Genomic DNA, 19,742 nt, shown 5'->3' with positions numbered 1-19,742 from the left:
TGACATTTTCTCTCAGTTATGTCAAGACTTTTGAGATAATACTAGCGGGGTGATCCGGAGGTAGGACAACACCTGACCTGGTGTGCCGTATAGGACTCCTGTCAAAGGTTTATGTAATATAAGAATCACAACGCGTATGCAACACAACTGTTGAGCGATAACTGACTGTTTGAGAAGTGCTTGATATGGCCAGTCACTTAGGATGGATACCACTATACAGCACTAAGACATAGTGTTTGCATGGTCTACATAAAAATTGTTCCTCTGTTCTTCAACCAGTTCGGTCTGTTGACCGGATGAACACATTACACATACCTGAGCCATAAAGGAACAAGATTATTAGCACGCACGCCTAGAGTTCTACCATGTGGGTTTTAACAATGGGTCTGGTTGAGTGAATTAAAAAAAAAAAACGTTAAAGATATTGAGTTGGGAACTTTCTCCCGATTTAAGCGGGATACTCCCAATTTTCATCCTTCCTTTCACTCTCCTGGTCGCTAGGACTTTCTTGTTGTCATTCTGTCTATGGCTAGAGAGAATTGATGTTCAGTGGGCATTGGTAGGGCGTACACAATCAGCAGATATGGCAATCCAGCGAGTGAGATTTGAGCAAAAATTTAAGAAAACTGTCACGTACAGTGTTGAACAACAATCAGAACCAGTCGCACAGTGGGATGAAGTAATTTAGTACACTTTTTCACCTGAATAGACAATCAAAGACTGACAGACTTCAGAAAATTGAAAGGAGGATTGGAAGAACCTGCGTCAACAAAAGATGCAAAAAAAGATGGACAGTGGCAGATAATACCTAACAAAGAGGTAAAACCCATTACAGATACTATGCGTAAGAGAAGAGTGGGATTCTTTGGACATATCGTGAGGATGCAGGATTCGAGACTTCTGAAACAACTTACATACCTGCCAACTTTCCCAATTTAGGCAGGAGACTCCCGATTATTCTATTATTTCTCCCAATTTTAGCTTATTTTTTGGTGAACTGCAAACATTCAGCTTTGTACGCCGATGGCTGGAAGTCCTTCACTGATTTCAAATAAAATATCTACGTTTATTAATACACTCACGAATGTGCGATGTTTATTGAAACCTGTATATCGCAACGCGCACATCGCGTGCTATGTTCGTGTTCATTCGCATCAGTCTAGTCGATTCTAGTCACTAGATTTGAAGTTTTTTTTAGTAATTTAGTGACAGAATTTCAAAGATAGCGACTAGTGACTTTTCTAGAGATTTTAGGAGCCACTTAGAGGCAAATCTGGTGAATTTTAATTTATTACTTGACTAGCTGTTACCTGCAGCTTCGATCGCGTGGATTTCTTAATTTGATAACAGTAATCATTTCTCGGTACTGCACTAAGACATTATCTGAATTCCCTAAAGTAGGAGTCTAACATCTTCAGTTTTCAATATATATGTATCAGAATTTGACTCCTCCTTCTTCTTTTCTCCCCCATTTAAGTGGATTACTCAAAAACAAAAATACATGTTTCTTTATTTTTAAAGGAGATTCCAAATACCAATTTTCACATTTGTAACATTTTAAGTTTTTGAGATATATGTATCCTGATAAAAAGAATTCAACCCATTTCCAGTCTTTTTCACCCCCTTAAATGGATTTTTCAAAAACAATAAAAAAGGTGTTATTTTACATTTAAAGCAGGTACCAAATACCAATTTTCACGTCTGTAACTTTTGTGTTTTTCAGATATAAGTATCCCCATTAAAAGATTCACCATTTCTTCAGTCCTTTTCACCCCCTTAAGTGAATTTTTCCGGGGAAAAAATATGTGTTTCATTATAAAGATGATTTCAAATGGCAATTTTTGTCTATAACATGTTATGTTTTTGAGATACACTAATTTAAAAAATTCACCCAATTTTTACTTCTTTTAATCCCCTTAAGTGGATTCTTTGAAAACAAAAAAAATGTGTGTTTATTTTTAAAGGACATTCCAAATACAAATTTTTACATCTTGAGTTTTGAGATATACTAATTTAAAAAATTCACCCTCATTTCCACTTGTTTTCACCCCCCCGCCCCTTTTTGTGTGTGGATTTTCAGAAAACAAAAAGCATATATGTTTCTTTATTTTTAAAGGAGATTCCATGTACCAAATTTCACATCGGTAACATCGTCAGTTTCTGAGATATAAGTATTCTCATAAAAAGGATTCAACCCCCTTTTCACTTATTATTACCCTCCTTAAGTGGATTTTCCAAAAGCAAAAAAATATGTTTCTTTCTTTTAATGGAGATTCCAAATACCAATTTTGACGTCTTTAAACTGTTAAGGTTTTGAGAGATAGATATACGGATTTCAGAAATTCACCCCACTTTTCACCCCCTTAGGATGGAATATCCAAAAATCCTTCTTCGAGCACCTACAATGTAGTATAAATGTATCCTTTCTGTTCAGTAGTATTGACTCGGCGATCATGAATCAGTCAGTTAGGACATGTTATTTTATATCTATAGATAAATAGCATTGCGCAGGTGCATGATGCAATCTGTGCATTTACTAAGTAATGGCATCTAAGTGCATGAGTGATTCACATGTATGGGGCGTGAGTTCGTACTATTTTCGGAAGAGATATTGGAGACCGATCGTCTCACTCACATACTTCCCGTCAGGGAATAGAGATGTGTAATTTTTAGCCTTGTAGCAATAGTCGGGTCTTATAATATATACTGTAGTACTCCTGTATTGTTTGAAGTTGTAGTGGCAGTGTTCTTAATTGTTATTAGAAGTGTTATTGAATTTAATGTGTGATTATGGGGAAGCTGTCATATGTACAAATCTAAGGAATCTGTTACCTCTACTACAGTGGTAACACTAAACAAGGCACAAACACAGTTAAAAGGGAGGGTAAGAGCACAATACACAATATAAGTAAACACTACACACTCGGAAAAACAGAAACTAGCATACGCAGATCTCCAACAAAACAAGTACGTAACAATCAGTAGGGCCAACTAGTGAACGACAATAAGGGAAGATGGAAGGGCTGGGAACCTACCAAAGGCATGGACATGGCTTAGATAGCGGATTCCGAAAAGAATCACCGTGATCCTTAGATTTAAAAATATTATTTACAAGATAATTCTACATGTACATTCCAAGTTATGAGCTATAAGTTCAGTGATATACATAGGTTGTTCGTAGCAGTGTAAATTCAAATTACAAATCAGCTGTACATCTAGTTACCAGTGCAGTAGTACAATACAATTTACAGGTTATCCAAAATCTAGCGTACCGTACCTAAAGTGATACAAACTTGGAGAGGCAAACCCTAAGGGAAATACTATTAAACTACAATATACATATTTTAGTGAAACAAAACGGGAATGCCTCGGAAAACGAACAGGTAAGTCTAGCAGAAAAACTAAGGCGTCATAAGTAACTATTTTGGTGAATCTAGGCGAGGTTAGGGCAGACTCCTGTATGAAAAGCAAATCGGAACATTACGGAATTTTTAGCAGGAACGGAATTCAAGAGTGCTTACCCGGGGAGTGTGCCATCCCGAAAACCGGAGGGACGTCATCCAGATAGGCTGCTGGCAGACAGATAAACCGAGACCGACAGAATTCAGGAGACAGAATCACTTCGAACACTACCTCGCTCACTATATATATGAATTACTGGCCTTGGAGGCAACCAATCAGCGTGCACGTGTCCCCTATCGCCACCTAGACTCACCAATCACAACCTTACTTTCGATCGAGAACTCAGACTAACCTTCTAGAATACGCATGATCGCGAAAGTCGTATTTTTCCAGAATAAACAGAACACACTTTCTAGAACACATACCAACAAAATAACACACCCAGTACAAAAGTTATGCAACTTTCTAGATCTTTCCAGGAACTACAGACAGAATTCTACTATTTACAAATGCCTGTGTTACAACATTATACAGTACAGGTTAGGTCATTAAATTATCTTATGCTCTACAAATAACAGTACAGGTTAGGTCATGATAACTGAAACATTATATGGTACTTCGCCAATAAAGTCTTAAAAAAAATTACATTCCACTCATCCTACATAGTTCACTTGTAACAGAATCGAACCGAGAGAGTTGGTGTCGTGCGGTTAGGGGCGCGCTGCTGTCAGCTTGCATTCCGGAGATGATTCAAACTCCACAGGCGGCAGCCCTGAAGATGGTTTTCCGTGGTTTCCCATTTTCATACCAGACAAATGTTACGGTTCTACCTTAATTAAGTCTATGGCTACTTCTTCCCACTCCCGGCCCTTTCCTATCCCATTGCCGCCATAAGACCTATTTGTGTCGGTGCGAGGTAAAGTCAATTGTACAAGGTAAATTTTAAAGCATGTGTGCACCTGGTGGCCCTCTGTGGGCAAATGTTTATCCAGGTTGTTGGAACAGTCGCAGCCTTTGTCCAGTCTGCTCAATTATAAAGTGAAGTCTGGTAAGACAGGTCATCTTAGAAGTCTCGAAACTTACCATATTCCAAAGATGAAACAAACATCAGTAGAAAGTGTTGCCCTTTCAAGGAAAAGAACCAATGAATCACCAGTCCCATGTACTTCACCCAAAACAACTAAACAGGATTCCTTCATTAAGTGCAGTCTGTCTTGTGAAGAAAGGATTTTTATGTTCCTGTCATCAAATTGAAATAGGCTGTTATGTCTGTTTTTATCAAATGTTATACCTACATTTGATAAATCAAATTTAATTTGCAGTCAAGTGTGCCTCACATCCATTTACTGCAAGATCTGATGCTGGACACATTAAGGAATTTGATATCAAAATTTGTACAACCTTCAGTGGTTAAATCCTCCTCTCTTTTGGAAGTCGATTACCACAGCAGGGAAAACCAGAAGAATGATTGTGACTTGGTCACTGGTAGTTTCATTTCCCAATTCGTAGAGCATCTGAAGCATGATGAGGAGGAGGAATTTTTCTCATCAGTTCTCATCACTTCACTGATAGATTAGTTCAAGTCATCTATCGGTGATGAAAACTTGGAGAGGTTGTTGACAGTAAAATCAAGGCTACAGGGCAACTGCTTTCAACAAATCTTTGACAAAGTTTTTTCATAATACCAATATAAATGGTCCGTTATTGGACATTATAAATTTTCCAGCTAGCTCATTCTCGGCTGCCAGCGTTTCGCCCTCGTGTGCTAGGGTGGGCTCATTCCCTATGGGAATCAATATCTATATCAAAGTTTTTTCAGACAGGCAAAATCTGCCATTGCTGCTTCTATTTATCAACAGCAATTTTCTACTGATGGAGAAGCTTCTATAAATCAGTAAGATGGAAGGAAGGCAGGCCTACCATACCATACATGTTTTTATACATTTTCCGTTGTTCCATACGAGTATTTAGGTATCACTGAATATGAATACATATGGAGTAAAAATTTGTGGATTTAGATTCCATTCAGTTTCCCTGGAAATATGTGTTAATTTAAATGTGGACTTGATGACATGATACATTGAGCTTGTATGTATTGCGCAATAGAATAGAATGTAGAATAAGCAGTTTTGACCAATTGTATCTCCTGATTTCTCCTGATTTTCATATCAAAATCTCCTGATTTTTGGTTTTGTAAAGTTGGCAGGTTTGGAACTAGTACAACACAATCTCATCTCAAAAAATACCACAACAGGAAGTAAATGGATCAGGGAAGTAAGCGAGGATCTGAAGGAAATGGGCCTTACGACAGAAGACACCACAAATAAGATAAATTTTAATACAAAACTCAAGAATACAAACCTCCGCTTTACCCTTACATGAAACAAACCTACAACATGCACATTTTCAATCGAGGAAAGGGCATGAAGATCCGAGTGTGTGAAGATGTACCGGGAGGACCACAAAGCTTGAAAAATCCCTTCAAAGGGACCTGAATGATGGACTGACTGAAAGATTCTTTGCGGGCTTAAAACGAGGAGGAGAAGAAGAAGAGTACTTTAAGGTGTTATTTTTTTAATTAATGCAGATTATGTCGTAAGTGGTGCATCGCAACATGTCATGATGTGTTGTAAAAGAAATCTGCTGATTTTTGACTTTTGAAAGTTGTTTGATTAGGAGATCCAGAAAAGTAATTATTGTTGTGTCAAAACATGAATTCCACCAGATGTACTGCATACGTCTTTTAAAAGTATCTTGAATCGATTATGGGTCCGTTGTCACATGATGAGGTATTAGGAGCATTTCTCACTCACTGTGTTTACAGGACGTTGCAATTTGCATGTGTTTCAGTTCAAAGACCTAAGGGGCAATAAAGATAATTAAATTTACTGTAAGACTGGAAAATGGAATGGAATGTAGGAAAACCTACAACCATTAGCACATTTTATATTTTCAGTTATTGGTAAGTACTGCCCGTTGTATTTTGCAATCCAAAGCGAGTAACAGTTGGCAATATTTAGAATGTAAAACATGCTGCTGTTACAAACTGTGGTATTTAGTTATCTAATACACAGGCAACAAGGTCGCCGTAAGACCTATCTGTGTCAATGTGACGTAAAGCAACTTACTTTGTTCAGCTATGAGATGGTTTTCTTGTGTTTTACTGTAGGTAGCTGATTTACTTGTAGGTATACTGTATACAGTCTTGTTGATAGTGTCTGGACAGGAGCTTATGGACCCCAACGCTTGGGCCGAGGCTAGTGGAGCGCACTCCCAGCAGCAAGCGCAGTCCCGCATGCGAACGCAGCTCCTGTCTTCTTCCACCACCAGTTCTACGTCGTCGTCAAAGTCCCTCAGCCTGGACCCGGCCGGCAGCATCAGCGGCGGGGAACTGCCTGACAGTCCTCGGATACTCACGAGCGGCCCAGCGCCTAAGCTCACTACGGGGTGAGTATCTTCAGAACTTCAAGCTCATCCCAAACAATGCAATAACTTGCAGGAGACTTTGTTGAGTGTTATTAGGTGAAAAAGAACCACACAGAAATTTACGCTTTTCCTAGGTAGCTTTTTTTTCTTTTCATTTTTGTACAAAATTCTTCAAATGAGAAGCCTAACGTTGTATCTGCTGAAATGTCCTTTGAATATTTGAAGTGTCTATTAGTGTTCTTGTTCATGCCACCTCCCTTTGATTTGGTTATGGGCAACGTTGGACTGCAGTGATGTAGTGATTAGTCTGTCCGTCTTTCTGATGTACAGCTGCTGTACGCAATTGTGCCGATTTCTGATCACGGCATGAGCTTGCAATTGGCAGGTAGTGGGTTCGAACCTACTATCTCCCGAATACTGGATACTGGCCGCACTTACGCAACTGCACGGTACACAAGATAAAAGCAATGCACAGATAAATAATAAGTAACGTAGAAGATATAAAGATATTTTTCAAGACGAAAGTTCCTGTGGAGCTATATAACACTTGACTATAAAGCACTAGTTTTAAATGTCTTTAAAATCCTGATGTGAAGATGAGTAAATAGCTCGATGTTAAATCTCATCATCATCATCATCATCATCATCATCATCATCATGAATGGCCCCACTCCAGTCACCCGGCTGTGGTTAACAAGCCTCCTCCACTCATTTCTGTCCTTGCACTTTTCCTGCTCCATTACTTCTGCCACATCCAATCCAGCGTCTCTAATGTCCTTCCAGATCTCATCCATCCACCTTCTTCTCCGTCTTCCAACTGGTCTCTTTCCCTTAACTTCTCTTTCCAATTCCCTTCTTGCTACCCATTCCTTTCCCATTCTTTTTACATGTCTGAATGATCTCAGTCTTGCTTTCTGTATGTTCTGTACTAACGGTTCTATACTAAAGCTCTTCTCTCATTTTAATATTTTGAATTATATCCCTTCCTGTCTTTTGAACCAATGTTCTTAAATATGTCATTTCTACTGCTTGGATCTTACTATCTTGTTTCTTATTAGTTACCAGCATTTCTAGTCCATATGATACAATTGGTATGAAATACTGTTTATATAATGTTAATTTCATTCTCTTGGGTACTTTGTCACCCATAAAAGCTCTCTGGCTTGATGATAAAATGTTGTACCTTTACTTAGTCTGTTATTAACTTCAGGGTTGATTTCATATCTTTCATTAATAATACTACCCAGATATGTAAATTGTTTTACATTATCTAACCGTTCTCCATCTACGAAGCATGTTTTTTAAGTAAGGTCCATTTTGTTGTAGACACTAGTAGTTCGCACCCATATCGCAACGAGCACGTGCGTTGTGTACCGGCATGCCTCGGGAACAACTGTGCTCAGTTTCAGCTCTGTAGCTAAGCTGTACGGTTCTGTTCTGTGCTTTCAAAATGTTTAAGACTATCAACTCACCTGCCGCTTGTGAGGTTCGGTCAGTGATAGGGTTTTTATCAGCAAGGAACCTGTCTGCTGCAGAAATTCATCGACAGATTTGTGAAGTGTATGGTGATACTGTTATGAGTGAAAGCAAAGTGCATAAGTGGGTACGACAATTCAAAGATGGCCATGACAACGTCCATGATGAGGACCGCTCCGGTCGCCCTTCTTTGTTTACAGACGATTTGGTGGCTTCAGTTGAAGCGAAGATTCGTGACAACAGGCGCTTCACAATAACAGGTCTCTCAAACGAATTTCCTGACGTGTCGAGATCAGTGCTTTACAACATTGTTTCTGAACACCTAAAGTTTAGGAAACTGTGCTCCCGTTGGGTCCCGAAACTCCTAACAGAGGACCACAAAACCAAAGATTTGAGTGTGCGATGAAGTTTTTGACTCGTTATGACGAAGAAGGTGATGGCTTCTTGAATCAGATCGTAACTGGAGACGAAACATGGGTTTCGCATATCACGCCCGAATCAAAGCAACAGAGCATGGAATGGAGACACACACACTCGCCTGTAAAGGTGAAGGCCAAACAGACTCATGGCGTCAGTGTTTTGGGATAGGCATGGTGTTTTGTTGGTCGACTTCATGCAACGAGGAACCACCCTATCAATGCAGAAGCATACTGCCAAACCCTGAGAAAGCTACGCAGAGCGATTCAAAACAAAAGATGCAGCATGCTGACAAAGAGAATTGTCCTTCTCCATGACAATGCAAGACCTCACACTGCAGGTCAGACCCGCGATTTAGTGGACAGTTTTGGCTGGGAAGTTTTAGACCACCCACCCTACAGTCCTGATCTTGCGCGGAGTGATTACCAGCTGTTCCTCCACCTCAAACATCACCTCAGTGGCAACCATTACAATGACGACGACGACATGAAAACGGCAGTGAACTCTTGGTTATCGGGGCAGGCGGCAAGTTTCTATGAAGAGGGTATTTTAAAATTGGTTATGAGGTATGATAAGTGTTTCAACAAACTTGGCAACTATGTCGAAAAATAGAGTGAAGTAAAAAAAATAAAGTGAGGTATGCGGGAAAACCAAAGCAAAGGTTAAGGGAAAGGAGATGGTGGTGGACAGACAAAATTAAAAAAAGAAATAAGAGAAAGGAACAAGGTGAAGAAAGAAATGGATAAGGAAAAGCAAAATACTTATCAGAGGGATGAGAATAAGACAGAAAGGTTACATGTTGAGTATAAAAGATTGAAACTACAAGTAAAGAGGATATCAAGGAAGAAAAGGAGAGATGTTGGGGAGAGTTTACCAACAAAATTGAGCAAGATAGTCGAGGAAATCATAAACTATTATACAAAGTAAGAAAATTGAAAGGAATAAATCAAGAAAAAATCAAAGCATTAGACAGAGAAGATGGATCCATAGTACATGACGAAAAGGGTCTTCAGAAGGTAATGGCAAATTATTTTGGAATGTCATTCTTTTATCCTCCTCCTCCAATTCCCAATTCCTGATCTTTGGTTTCTTCTTCAGTACAATTTTAAGGATTTTTACTTGTTTTAATTCCACAATTAATAATCTATGATCACCTTCCATACTTTCACTGGGGATTATCTTCGTATGAATGACATATCTTCCGGATTCTCGGTCTGTTATAAAATCAATGAGTGTTCCGTACTGTCCATCCCAACTATATTGGCTGATCTTATGGCTATTCCTCTTCATAAACATAATCGTATGTTTGATATATTAAGATGCGCATAGCTAGTTGTCTTGTTATGCAGAAAAGTTGAAATTAAACACCTTTGTGAAGAGAAATAAGTAAAACAGAGTGCAGTAGTAGAACAATTGAGAATCACAGTTGACAAACGAAGGTCTCGAGTAGTTCTTGAGGTGGCAAAGAGCTCATGTTGTTCCGAACCATGGTTGATTTTAATTCCCAGTTTGATGCAGAAATAGAAAGACATATTGAGAGTAATAAAAGCTAATTTAGGTGAGGGATAGATTTTAAAGGCAATGAGTTGATCAAGAAAAAAATAATAAATACCTGACATTGCACAGCATGATAAGGTGAAGGGTTGAATTTGGAAATGTGTAAGAGAACAGAAAGGGATAGGGGCAGGAGAAGGTGGGGAAAAGGGAAAGGAGGAAAGGGGAGTGAATTTAAGGCAGGGGAGGTGGATGAGGTAATGGGGATAAAAAACGTGGATGGATACTATGCAAGGTGTGGCAAAATAAAATTTGGGTTTAAAGATATAACATATAAAAATGAAGTAAAGAAAATTGAAAATAATATTTTGTTTTTCTGAAATGTCATTTAAATTGAAATTAGGATTAAAATACTGGTCCAGATGAATGTAAAAATTTTTGGTTGTGTTAAGTAGGGGGCCTTTATTATTTCAAGTATTTGCATGTCCTGTTCAATGTTGATGAAATTATGTTTAGAATCATGTATATACTGTCCTACTGCAGAGAATATATTATATTTTAAAGCATTAACATGTTCTGAATATCTAACAGTAAAATTATGCCCAGTCTGTCCCATATACAAAGAACTGCAGTTGTTGCATTTAAATCTGTAAATCCCGGATTTTGAAAAACTATTAAATTTGTTCACCAAGGAAGAGTTATGTAAGATATCTACATTCCTGTTGTTAGTTCTAGAAGTTATTTTTAAATTGTGCTTTTTGAAAATGTTGGTAATAATAATAATAATAATAATAATAATAATAATCGTATGGCCTCAGCTACCGTGTGCAGACATTTCAATTTGATGCCATCTGGCTGTCTGCTCGTCAATTTCAACGTTCCGTTTTACTCTAGGCCCGCTAGATGGCAGACCGATTAAACCAAAACTCTTTTGGGCATCTATGGCTGAGATTTAATGAATTTTGTCAGGTAAACACCAAATCTGTCACCAGAAATCTTTTACATGCCGACATCGTAGGACATGGAGTGTCGAATGGACTTTTTTCCGCCCTTCAAAAATCCGACTACCTCAGCCGGGTTTGAACCCGCTATCTTGGGATCCGGAGGCAGACACTTTACCAACTGATCCACAGAGGAAGGTTGAAAATGTTGATGACTTTATAAATATCTTTATTAAAAGTAAAAGTGGAAAATGCGGAGGCGTTGAGTTTTTCTTTCGTTAACACTGTTGTCATAGCTGATGACATGCCTGCCCTTCAGTGCATGATAAACTCCTTAGTTCAGCACAGTGAAGAGTTTGGATTATATGTTAACACCTCAAAACTGATGGTGTTCTCTAAGAAGACAATTTGGACAAATCTCACAATAAAAGATAAACTAGTTGAGCAAGTGTCTTCTCTCAAATATCTGGGTACCATCTTGGATGACCAATGTAACTCCAAACGGGAGATAATATCTAGAATCGAGCAGGCCAGGAAACAATTCATTACCATGAAGAAATTCTTTGTGAGGTCAGATCTCAGTCTCCAACTACGAATTCGTATGATCCACTGCTATATATTTTCTGTTCTCCTATATGGATGTGAAAGCTGGACTCTGGATCCAATAATAGAAAAACATATTGATGCCTTCGAAATGTTCCTGTATCACCGTCTCTTGTGGATATCCTGGGTAATGAAAATCTCAAATGCCGAGGTCCTTCGTCGGATGAAAAAGCAAAAAGAACTACTGCTCACCATAAAACATAGGAAAACGCAATACCTAGGACATCATAGTCTATCAGCTTCATTTCCATATTGATTGGTACTCTGATATAAAGAACTAAAGAACTAAAAAACTAATGTATTGATAAGGTGGAGATTTTAGACTTTCTTTATATCATACCTAGGACATATCATGAGAGGTGAGAGGTATCAGTTATTACAGCTTATTATCGAAGGGAAGCTACAGGGGAAGAGATCTGTTGGGAGAAGAAGAAATTCATGGCTGAAAGACCTTCAAAGATGGCACTGCTGTACTTGAGAAATGGCATTGCATTCTGTGCTGTCAAGATCAGAGCTAGTTACGTGGATCGCCAACCTCCGCTCGGAGACGGCATCTTAAGAAGAAGTAACCCTCAATCGGGCACGCGTGGTCTATTGCAAGTAAGTTTACTCTTATTTAGATAATATTTGAATCATTTTTATGTATTCAATGACGCATTAGGAAAATAAAAACTTGTTGAAAATTGAGTTGATTTACAGATACATTTTGAAAGCTTTGAAAACTAACTTTCTGTTCTATTTATTTTTTCTGGTTTGTAAAATGGAAACTATTTGAACTAGGTACATATTTATCCTCCCCTTCATCCATTGTCAATGTAATATTTATGGCATGAGTAATCATAAATTAAAACACTGTTTTTTCAGGAATATTTGTATTTCAAATAATAAAAACTTCTAATTTTACAGCATAACAACCACCTTTGAGAAAAACAAGTATATGAGAGAATTATACATTATTTTACTTATATTTGATTTCATATTCAAGTTCAATTTTGCACCATTTTCTTTATGTGAACAATTATTGTCATTGTTTTAAAAATATATGTAATTTTCATGTTATAAAATATGGTTTCAAATCACTCGTTACAATACTAAGACTAAAAACAATAAAATGAACAAAAAGTATTTAAAAGAAAAGAAGTACACTGTTGGAAATAATACACTCATCTACACTTTCGAACATTAGTCGTCATCTTCTTCTGGCTCTCTACCTTGGTGTACCAAAGGGGACGAGTATGTTCGCGACATATGTATGTCATGCACAATAGAACACCGAGTTTTTGTCTTTCGATTCTTCCGGGAGTCGCGGAAATGCTGACCGTTGGACCTCATCAAAGTGCTTCGCCAGCTGCTCTGGAATGTCTTCTCCTCTGCTTTCGAGCATGTTTTGTATTCTCATCTTGAGGTTTCGTGGTAGCTCGAAACTTCACAAAGTCAGCACAGAGGCTCCACACCAAACTCTTTATGAAATCATATAGTCTCCACATTTCACCAGTAGCCTCTCAGTGCGCTATGAAGCTGTTGATTGCACCTATGTTCATCAGAAGAAGAACATGGTGAGAGGCCATCTGCAGCTTCTCCTTGACACCGAATAAATCTCTTTGAGATGATCCACAGTGTCGATACCTCCTTTAGCAAGATTGTAAAATGTTAGTATTTTAGGCTTTCCCCGATGGCATCTGTTTTGTGGAAGCTAGAAGCTTGTTCGCCTTGGGTTTGTATGACACTAGAGTGCACTCATCCCAGAACCCGAACAAGCTGCTATTCACAGGTCTTGATTTCAGCTCCGTAAAAGTTGGAGGATTCTCCTTTTTGTTTTTTCTCATCGTTCCAACTGCTGTCAACTTATGAACTTCTCTCAGGTGAGCTACAAGAGGAACGGAGGTAAACCAATTATCCATCGTGATATTTCTCCCTGTTTGAGAGATGGGCTTACCATTCGTTCAACAATTTCTTTCGGTGTATTTGCCTGCTGGTAGGGTCCAATGGGTTGCTGCCCTATATATAGTTCCATTTTCATTGTGTCGTACATTCTTGCACATGCGAGTCCAAATATTTTTAAACCGTTCTTAGCCGGCTTGTTAGGCAGGAATGGTCTGAAAGGACAGTTGCCTCGAATTTCGAGCATTCCATCTATAGTTACGTACTCTCTGGGGCAGTACAAGCTGAAACATTTTTTAACAAAATGATCAAATATTTCATGAATTTTTGTCATTTTATCAACACGTACATGGCGTTCTCGATCGTCAATATTGTCAAAGCATAAAGCATGCAATAACACCTTGAAGCACTTGGTGCTCATAATGCTATGGAAAACATTGATCCCTCTACCGCCCAAAGGTCTTCCACAAGCCAGTTAGCTGACCTAAAAGCACCTGAAAAGTAGAAAAGCCCTAAGAGTGCTCTGAGTTCCATAACATTAGTAGGTCTGCAGTCTCTTTCACGCTGGAAGTTACCTCTCTCTTTCTCTAACCAAATATTGGTATAGTCGACAATCTTTTGTACAATATCATCTGGAAAAACTAGCTCCCAGGTTTCAATTGGAGTTTTCACATTCCTAGCTAAACCTTTAGGCCCTGTAAGGAGTGTTACAATATTATGACCTTGCGAATGTTGGGTGCGCACGCCATTCTGTCTCACCGTCCTTGCCTGTCAAATTCAGTTCAGAAACACCAGCACCGCATCCGTCATCACCAGATTGCTCACTATCTGTATCATGGTCACTAACCTGAAGATTGTCAGTTTCACCTTCATCATCACTTTGTGGCTGCTGTCTGGAAGTATCTTCTGCTGCCTCATCAACTTCTTCCAATAGCCATCCTACTGCTTTGTCTCTGTCTTTCACAAATGCAGTTATTCTTTCACTTTCTTCCTTTTCAACACTCTCTATCAATAATCGGATCCTTTCCTCTTCAGCAGGATCCATATTGAGATGTACATGCACACGAAACTAAACGAATCTAGTAAAACACACCTGGGCGCGTACTGGTCACAATGACCGAGACACAAGTTAACTTCTTGCCATTTTTTTGTGTAGGCTGATGATGACATGGACACATGTCGAAACCGGTTCCTTAATAAATTAAATATGTTGCTACATTGATTCATGCAACAGTGTTATTGTATTGAAAAGGTGGAACATTTTTCCTTTTTTAACATTGTTACTATTAGTTCAATACGGATCAGTTATGAAGTTTTTAACTTTAAACAAGTTACACTAATGGGCGCACCGGTGTAAAAGATCGCAGACTAACTCGACCACCTACCTCCCTGTCTACAGGACGACTGAGGAGGGGCCACCCTATCAGGTGGCTAGATGATTACTTGGGGGAGATAGTCTGGAGGAGGGGGTGCATAGCTGACCTTCAGACTGATTCCATGTCCAAAACTTTTAGAGGTCGGCCGTTTTGACCGCTACGCGCCCGAAGAGGGTTAAAGTGGTTTTGGGACGGTGCTTGAGTTTGTTAATTATTCGATCTATGAAAAAGTTGTTATAGCCGTTGAATTTAGCAATAGCACGGATATAATTTAATTAACAAAGTATTATTCCACCTACTCAGTACTTTACAATAATGCCTATGTATACATTACAGAGTGTTGTTAAGGGACTAGTTTTGACCCTGTGTGGGTCATCATCAGCCTAAATGAGGTACACTTTTATTTGCCGATATCCCAGAACAATATTTTGTTAATAAGATAAAATGAGCTATATGTGTTAATCTGCATATAAAATGGTGAAATGCATGAAATGTTATGTGAGATAAAATTGTATCGTGGCACTGATCAATAGACAGTGAACTGTGGGACTATATAGTACCACATCGATTTTTACAATAATGGTTGAAATATTACATTTTACACATACATTAAAATTGCATAATGATAAAAGTATAAAATGCCGGTCTGAATATAAAGTCCAGATGCTTCTAGTGAATTCTAGCATTCAATTGTCAAAATATTGAATATTTGCTATGTACAACATTGCTTAAAGTCTAGTGTTTTATGATTCAGAAAATGTATACAGGTTAAATATAAGCGACTTCTTATAGTTTAAGGAGTTCTGCATATGATGAAGTGAAATTCCCAATCCAATTTGGAACCAATAGAACCTGTGATGAGAATAGAAAAATTAACATTAATGCAAAGATCTTTGATGAAAAAGAAAAGAAAGGGAGGAACACGAGGAGAAAGAGTACTCACCTTGCATGGCACGATCACATTGCTGTGCCGTGAGGCTTTAAATATGTCATACGTGGCAAACTTGTTTCTAAGTTTCAGGCTGCTTCTTATAATGAAGTGATTTCCTTTCTAATTAACACAGAGAACAACAATCAAATGCTGTTTCGATTTCTTGCCACCTCTACATTTATCATGTTTCAAAGATAAGGTTTTCTGAGGGAGAAGCTGATGAAATACACTCTCTTTGTTCCTTACCTGTTAGGTTCCTGTATTTATCTGGACACTTCCCTTATTATGACTGAAGATCTGTCCACCCTCCTGATGAAGTCGGGAAGTAGAAATGAGCTCGTTTGGGGACCAAGAAGACCTGCCTCATTTTGATATTCCTATCTTTTTGACTTAATTGAAGAAGAACGTTAGGCAGTTCTCCACAGCTCTTTCTCACTTCGAGTTTGATTTTTTATGCGTCCGTTGATGACAATAAACTGGTACATTTCTTCATCCGCTATGCATTTACTCGTGAAAGTCTGTCACACAGTACCACTCACTGTACAATTGTGCTACATTTTGGACGGGCTCAGATATGGGAGATTGGAGGTTGTTTATAAATATTCAGTTGTATATCTCTTCGTATGCCTTTAATTCTGTGTGTTATAATCCTTGTTGCCTTGTTCCAGGAACTCGATCCAGTTGGTGTGCGACACCATGAAGAGACAGATAATCTCTCGAGCGTTCTACGGCTGGCTGGCGTACTGTCGTCACTTGTCTACGGTGCGCACTCATCTCTCCGGCCTTGTGCACCAGAGCATAGTGTCCCCAGACTCTCCGTGCGATGCCGGCGAGGGGCTCACCGGCGACAGGTGGCGGTGCATGCACTCCCAGGGCAAACTGACAGATTCTGCCGAAGTGTTCCGCCTCACCTACTACGGCGGCGTTGATCACAACATACGCAAAGAGGTATCTCAGTTTTAATACAGTTGAAGAAGGTTGCCTAGTTTACCTCCCCTCAAAACAACAGTCAGTCAGTCTGGTGGCATCATCAAGTTAGGGAACTCAGATTCTGAAAACAAAATGGCAGGACTTAAAAAAAAAAAAAAAAAAAAAAAAAAAAAAGCACTGAAAAGCAGTAGAATGTAGATGTAGGAAATAGAAAATCAACATTGTAAGCTCACAAAAAAGGAAAACCAAATCAATTACTTCTCTTTTCTTGTTTGTTCTGGCTACAGACATATCTACACACTAAACTTCCGCATTTTAACATGAAGAAAAGAAACAACAAGCCTTTTAAGATTTTACTTTAAAATAATACATTAGTATTGGAAACACATGTACTGCCTGTGTGATGGAACTCCTTGTAAAGAATCCTTTATCAGATAAAATTTTTAACATGATGATATTATTATTATTATTATTATTATTATTATTATTATTATTATTATTATTATTATTATTATTATTATTATTATTAAATGGAACTTTCTAAAATAAGTTATCACTTAAAGCATTTAGTTTGTGAGCTTCTGTAAGACCTTCAAAATAGAGTCCAACCAACATTGCTCATTACCTTCCATTATTCCCATCCGATCACCAAGACTGGCTCACAATGAAAACAAGATGCCTAAACTTTGTGTATATTCCTTTTAAATGAGACTATCATGAATTCTAAAATGCTTCAGGCCTGGCCCTACCTGCTTGGACATTACGGGTTCGGTAGCTCCCCAGAGGAACGGCAGGAGCTGGACGCCCAGACACGTCAAAGTTACGAAACAACCATGTCCGAGTGGCTTGCCGTGGAGGCAATAGTGCGACAGAGGGACAAGGAGACCATGGCCGCCAACCTCGCCAAGCTCAGCTCGGAGAGTACCAGCGGAGATGTTCCTCCGCCCACGCCGGCACTCGTGCAGGATCTCAGCAACGATGTGAGTGAACCATTACTAATGAATATCCATTAGACTGTAATATATTGGAAGCTCGCATTTACAGATATTAAAGGGGATGTAACAATTTGTCGAAGTTCCTTTATTGGCAGGGAGTGTATACTTTCACTCTTTAAATTAAATTCTTGAGGCTGAAAACCACTCAAAGCAACACTGTCGACAGCAAAACTTTCAGGTTTGGCAAATTTACTTTTCCTCTTATTGCACTCCCTTAATATGTAGTCTTTCTGTTGCAAAACTGTACTTATTTCAATCTTTTGGATACAGAATTTATCTGCAAGTGCATAAATGCTGCATATAACTTTTTCTGCACACTTGGTAACTTCTACTTTTTCACAAAATGAAGTACACTGCCAAACAGTTGAGGAGAAAATTGTAAACTCATTAAAATAAATAGTAATTTAGTCCTTATATCAAGGAAACAGAGTCTCCGTGGCTCAGGTGGCAGCGCACTGGCCTCTCACCGCTGCGTTCCATGGTTCAAACCCCGGTCACTTCATGTGAGATTTGTGCTGCACAAAGCAGAGGTGGGACAGGTACTCTAGTTTTCCCTGTCATCTTTCATTCCAGTGACACTCCCCAATATCATTTCATTTCATCTGTCACTCATTAATCATTGTTCCAGAGAAGTGGGACAGGCTTCGGCAGCCGACACAATTCCTATCCTCGCCACTAGATGGGGGCTTCGTTCATTCCATTCCTGATTCAGTCGAATGCTGGAAACAGGCACATTACATCATCACAGTACATATTGTCTATCACTGAATGTTTCAAAATCACAGTAGTTTTAAATGGAATCTCAATGTTGTATGTTATTTATTGATGAACATAAAAATCAAGGAAAAGGCTCAAAAATAACATAATAGACGTTTTATGTAGCATGTAAATACCGTAATTACTTGTGGTAGCACACACTCCTTAACCAAAATCAAATTTGACTAGCGTATCTCTTAAAAATTAATGTAACAGTTATAAATATTTCAGGATATTTGTCTTTGTACAGGAGGTACAATATTAGTCCCTGACCGTTCCACGCATGCGCAGTTGAGAGAAAGCGTTCCAACACACCTCAAACTGCAGTTACTGACCACCAGAACTCGTCCACGGCCTGTGGCATGGACATGCACAATGGAATACATGCGCGCGAGAGGAAACTCTCTGGACAGACCACTTCTCGTCTGTTCCTTATTCTTCTCACATGTGGTCTAAGCAGTAATAATTATTTCTAAATCTGTTAATGAATTATGTTAAGGTACTTGTGAATTCAGGAGTAGACATAATAAATAAGTAACAAATTGATAAATAATAAATTAGTAATAATTAATAAATACACAATAAAAATGGAAAGGTATGGGGATTTCGTTGTATCCTTATCCAGTGAAGATTCAGTTAGCAGCGCCAAGGAAGCGAGAAGATTATTTGCGTAAGTTTTATTGTTGCTAGTGGAATTTTCGAGGTTCTTTTTAATCGTGTCATTCTGATTTCACTGTCCAAACTTGGTAGTGATTATTCTATTTGTTGTTTTTCTAATGGTAGAAAATGACAGAGTCACGGCCACATAAAAGTTAATTAGTAATTAAAAACATGTAGGTAGCCCTGGTACATCAAAACGGAAACCTACTTACCACTTGTTCTCACCCTAGTGGGGCCTGGGAGCGAACTGTGTTGCACCTGTTATGAAGGGCTGTACTTGCTATTAAGTGTTTCTCCGTCGGTCGGTCGGTCGGTTTGAGACGAACACAAACACCCAGTTCCCGCATTCTTGGAATTAACCAGACCTAACCAGGAATTGAACCCGCTACTCTATGAACCGAAGGTTGTGACAATGACCTTTGATAATAATGAATTATGATGATAAATAATAAAG

General features: G+C 38.6%; 1 protein-coding gene across 1 annotated transcript in view; it reads left to right on the top strand.

Moving 5' to 3' along the window:
* Positions 1-19,742, top strand: part of LOC136886441 (small G protein signaling modulator 2) — a 202,004-nt gene that overhangs the window by 113,034 nt on the left and 69,228 nt on the right. Inside the window, exons 14-16 of the mRNA XM_067159218.2 lie at positions 6,618-6,849; positions 16,616-16,895; positions 17,615-17,857. Of these exons, the coding sequence (XP_067015319.2) occupies positions 6,618-6,849; positions 16,616-16,895; positions 17,615-17,857 (755 nt within the window). The remainder of the gene's footprint in view (positions 1-6,617; positions 6,850-16,615; positions 16,896-17,614; positions 17,858-19,742) is intronic.

This window comes from Anabrus simplex, chromosome X, assembly GCF_040414725.1.
Source record: "Anabrus simplex isolate iqAnaSimp1 chromosome X, ASM4041472v1, whole genome shotgun sequence".
NCBI classification, from domain to species: Eukaryota; Metazoa; Arthropoda; class Insecta; order Orthoptera; family Tettigoniidae; genus Anabrus; species Anabrus simplex.
The sequence above is the reverse complement of the archived record's forward strand: the minus strand, read 5'-3'. Positions and strand labels throughout refer to the sequence as shown.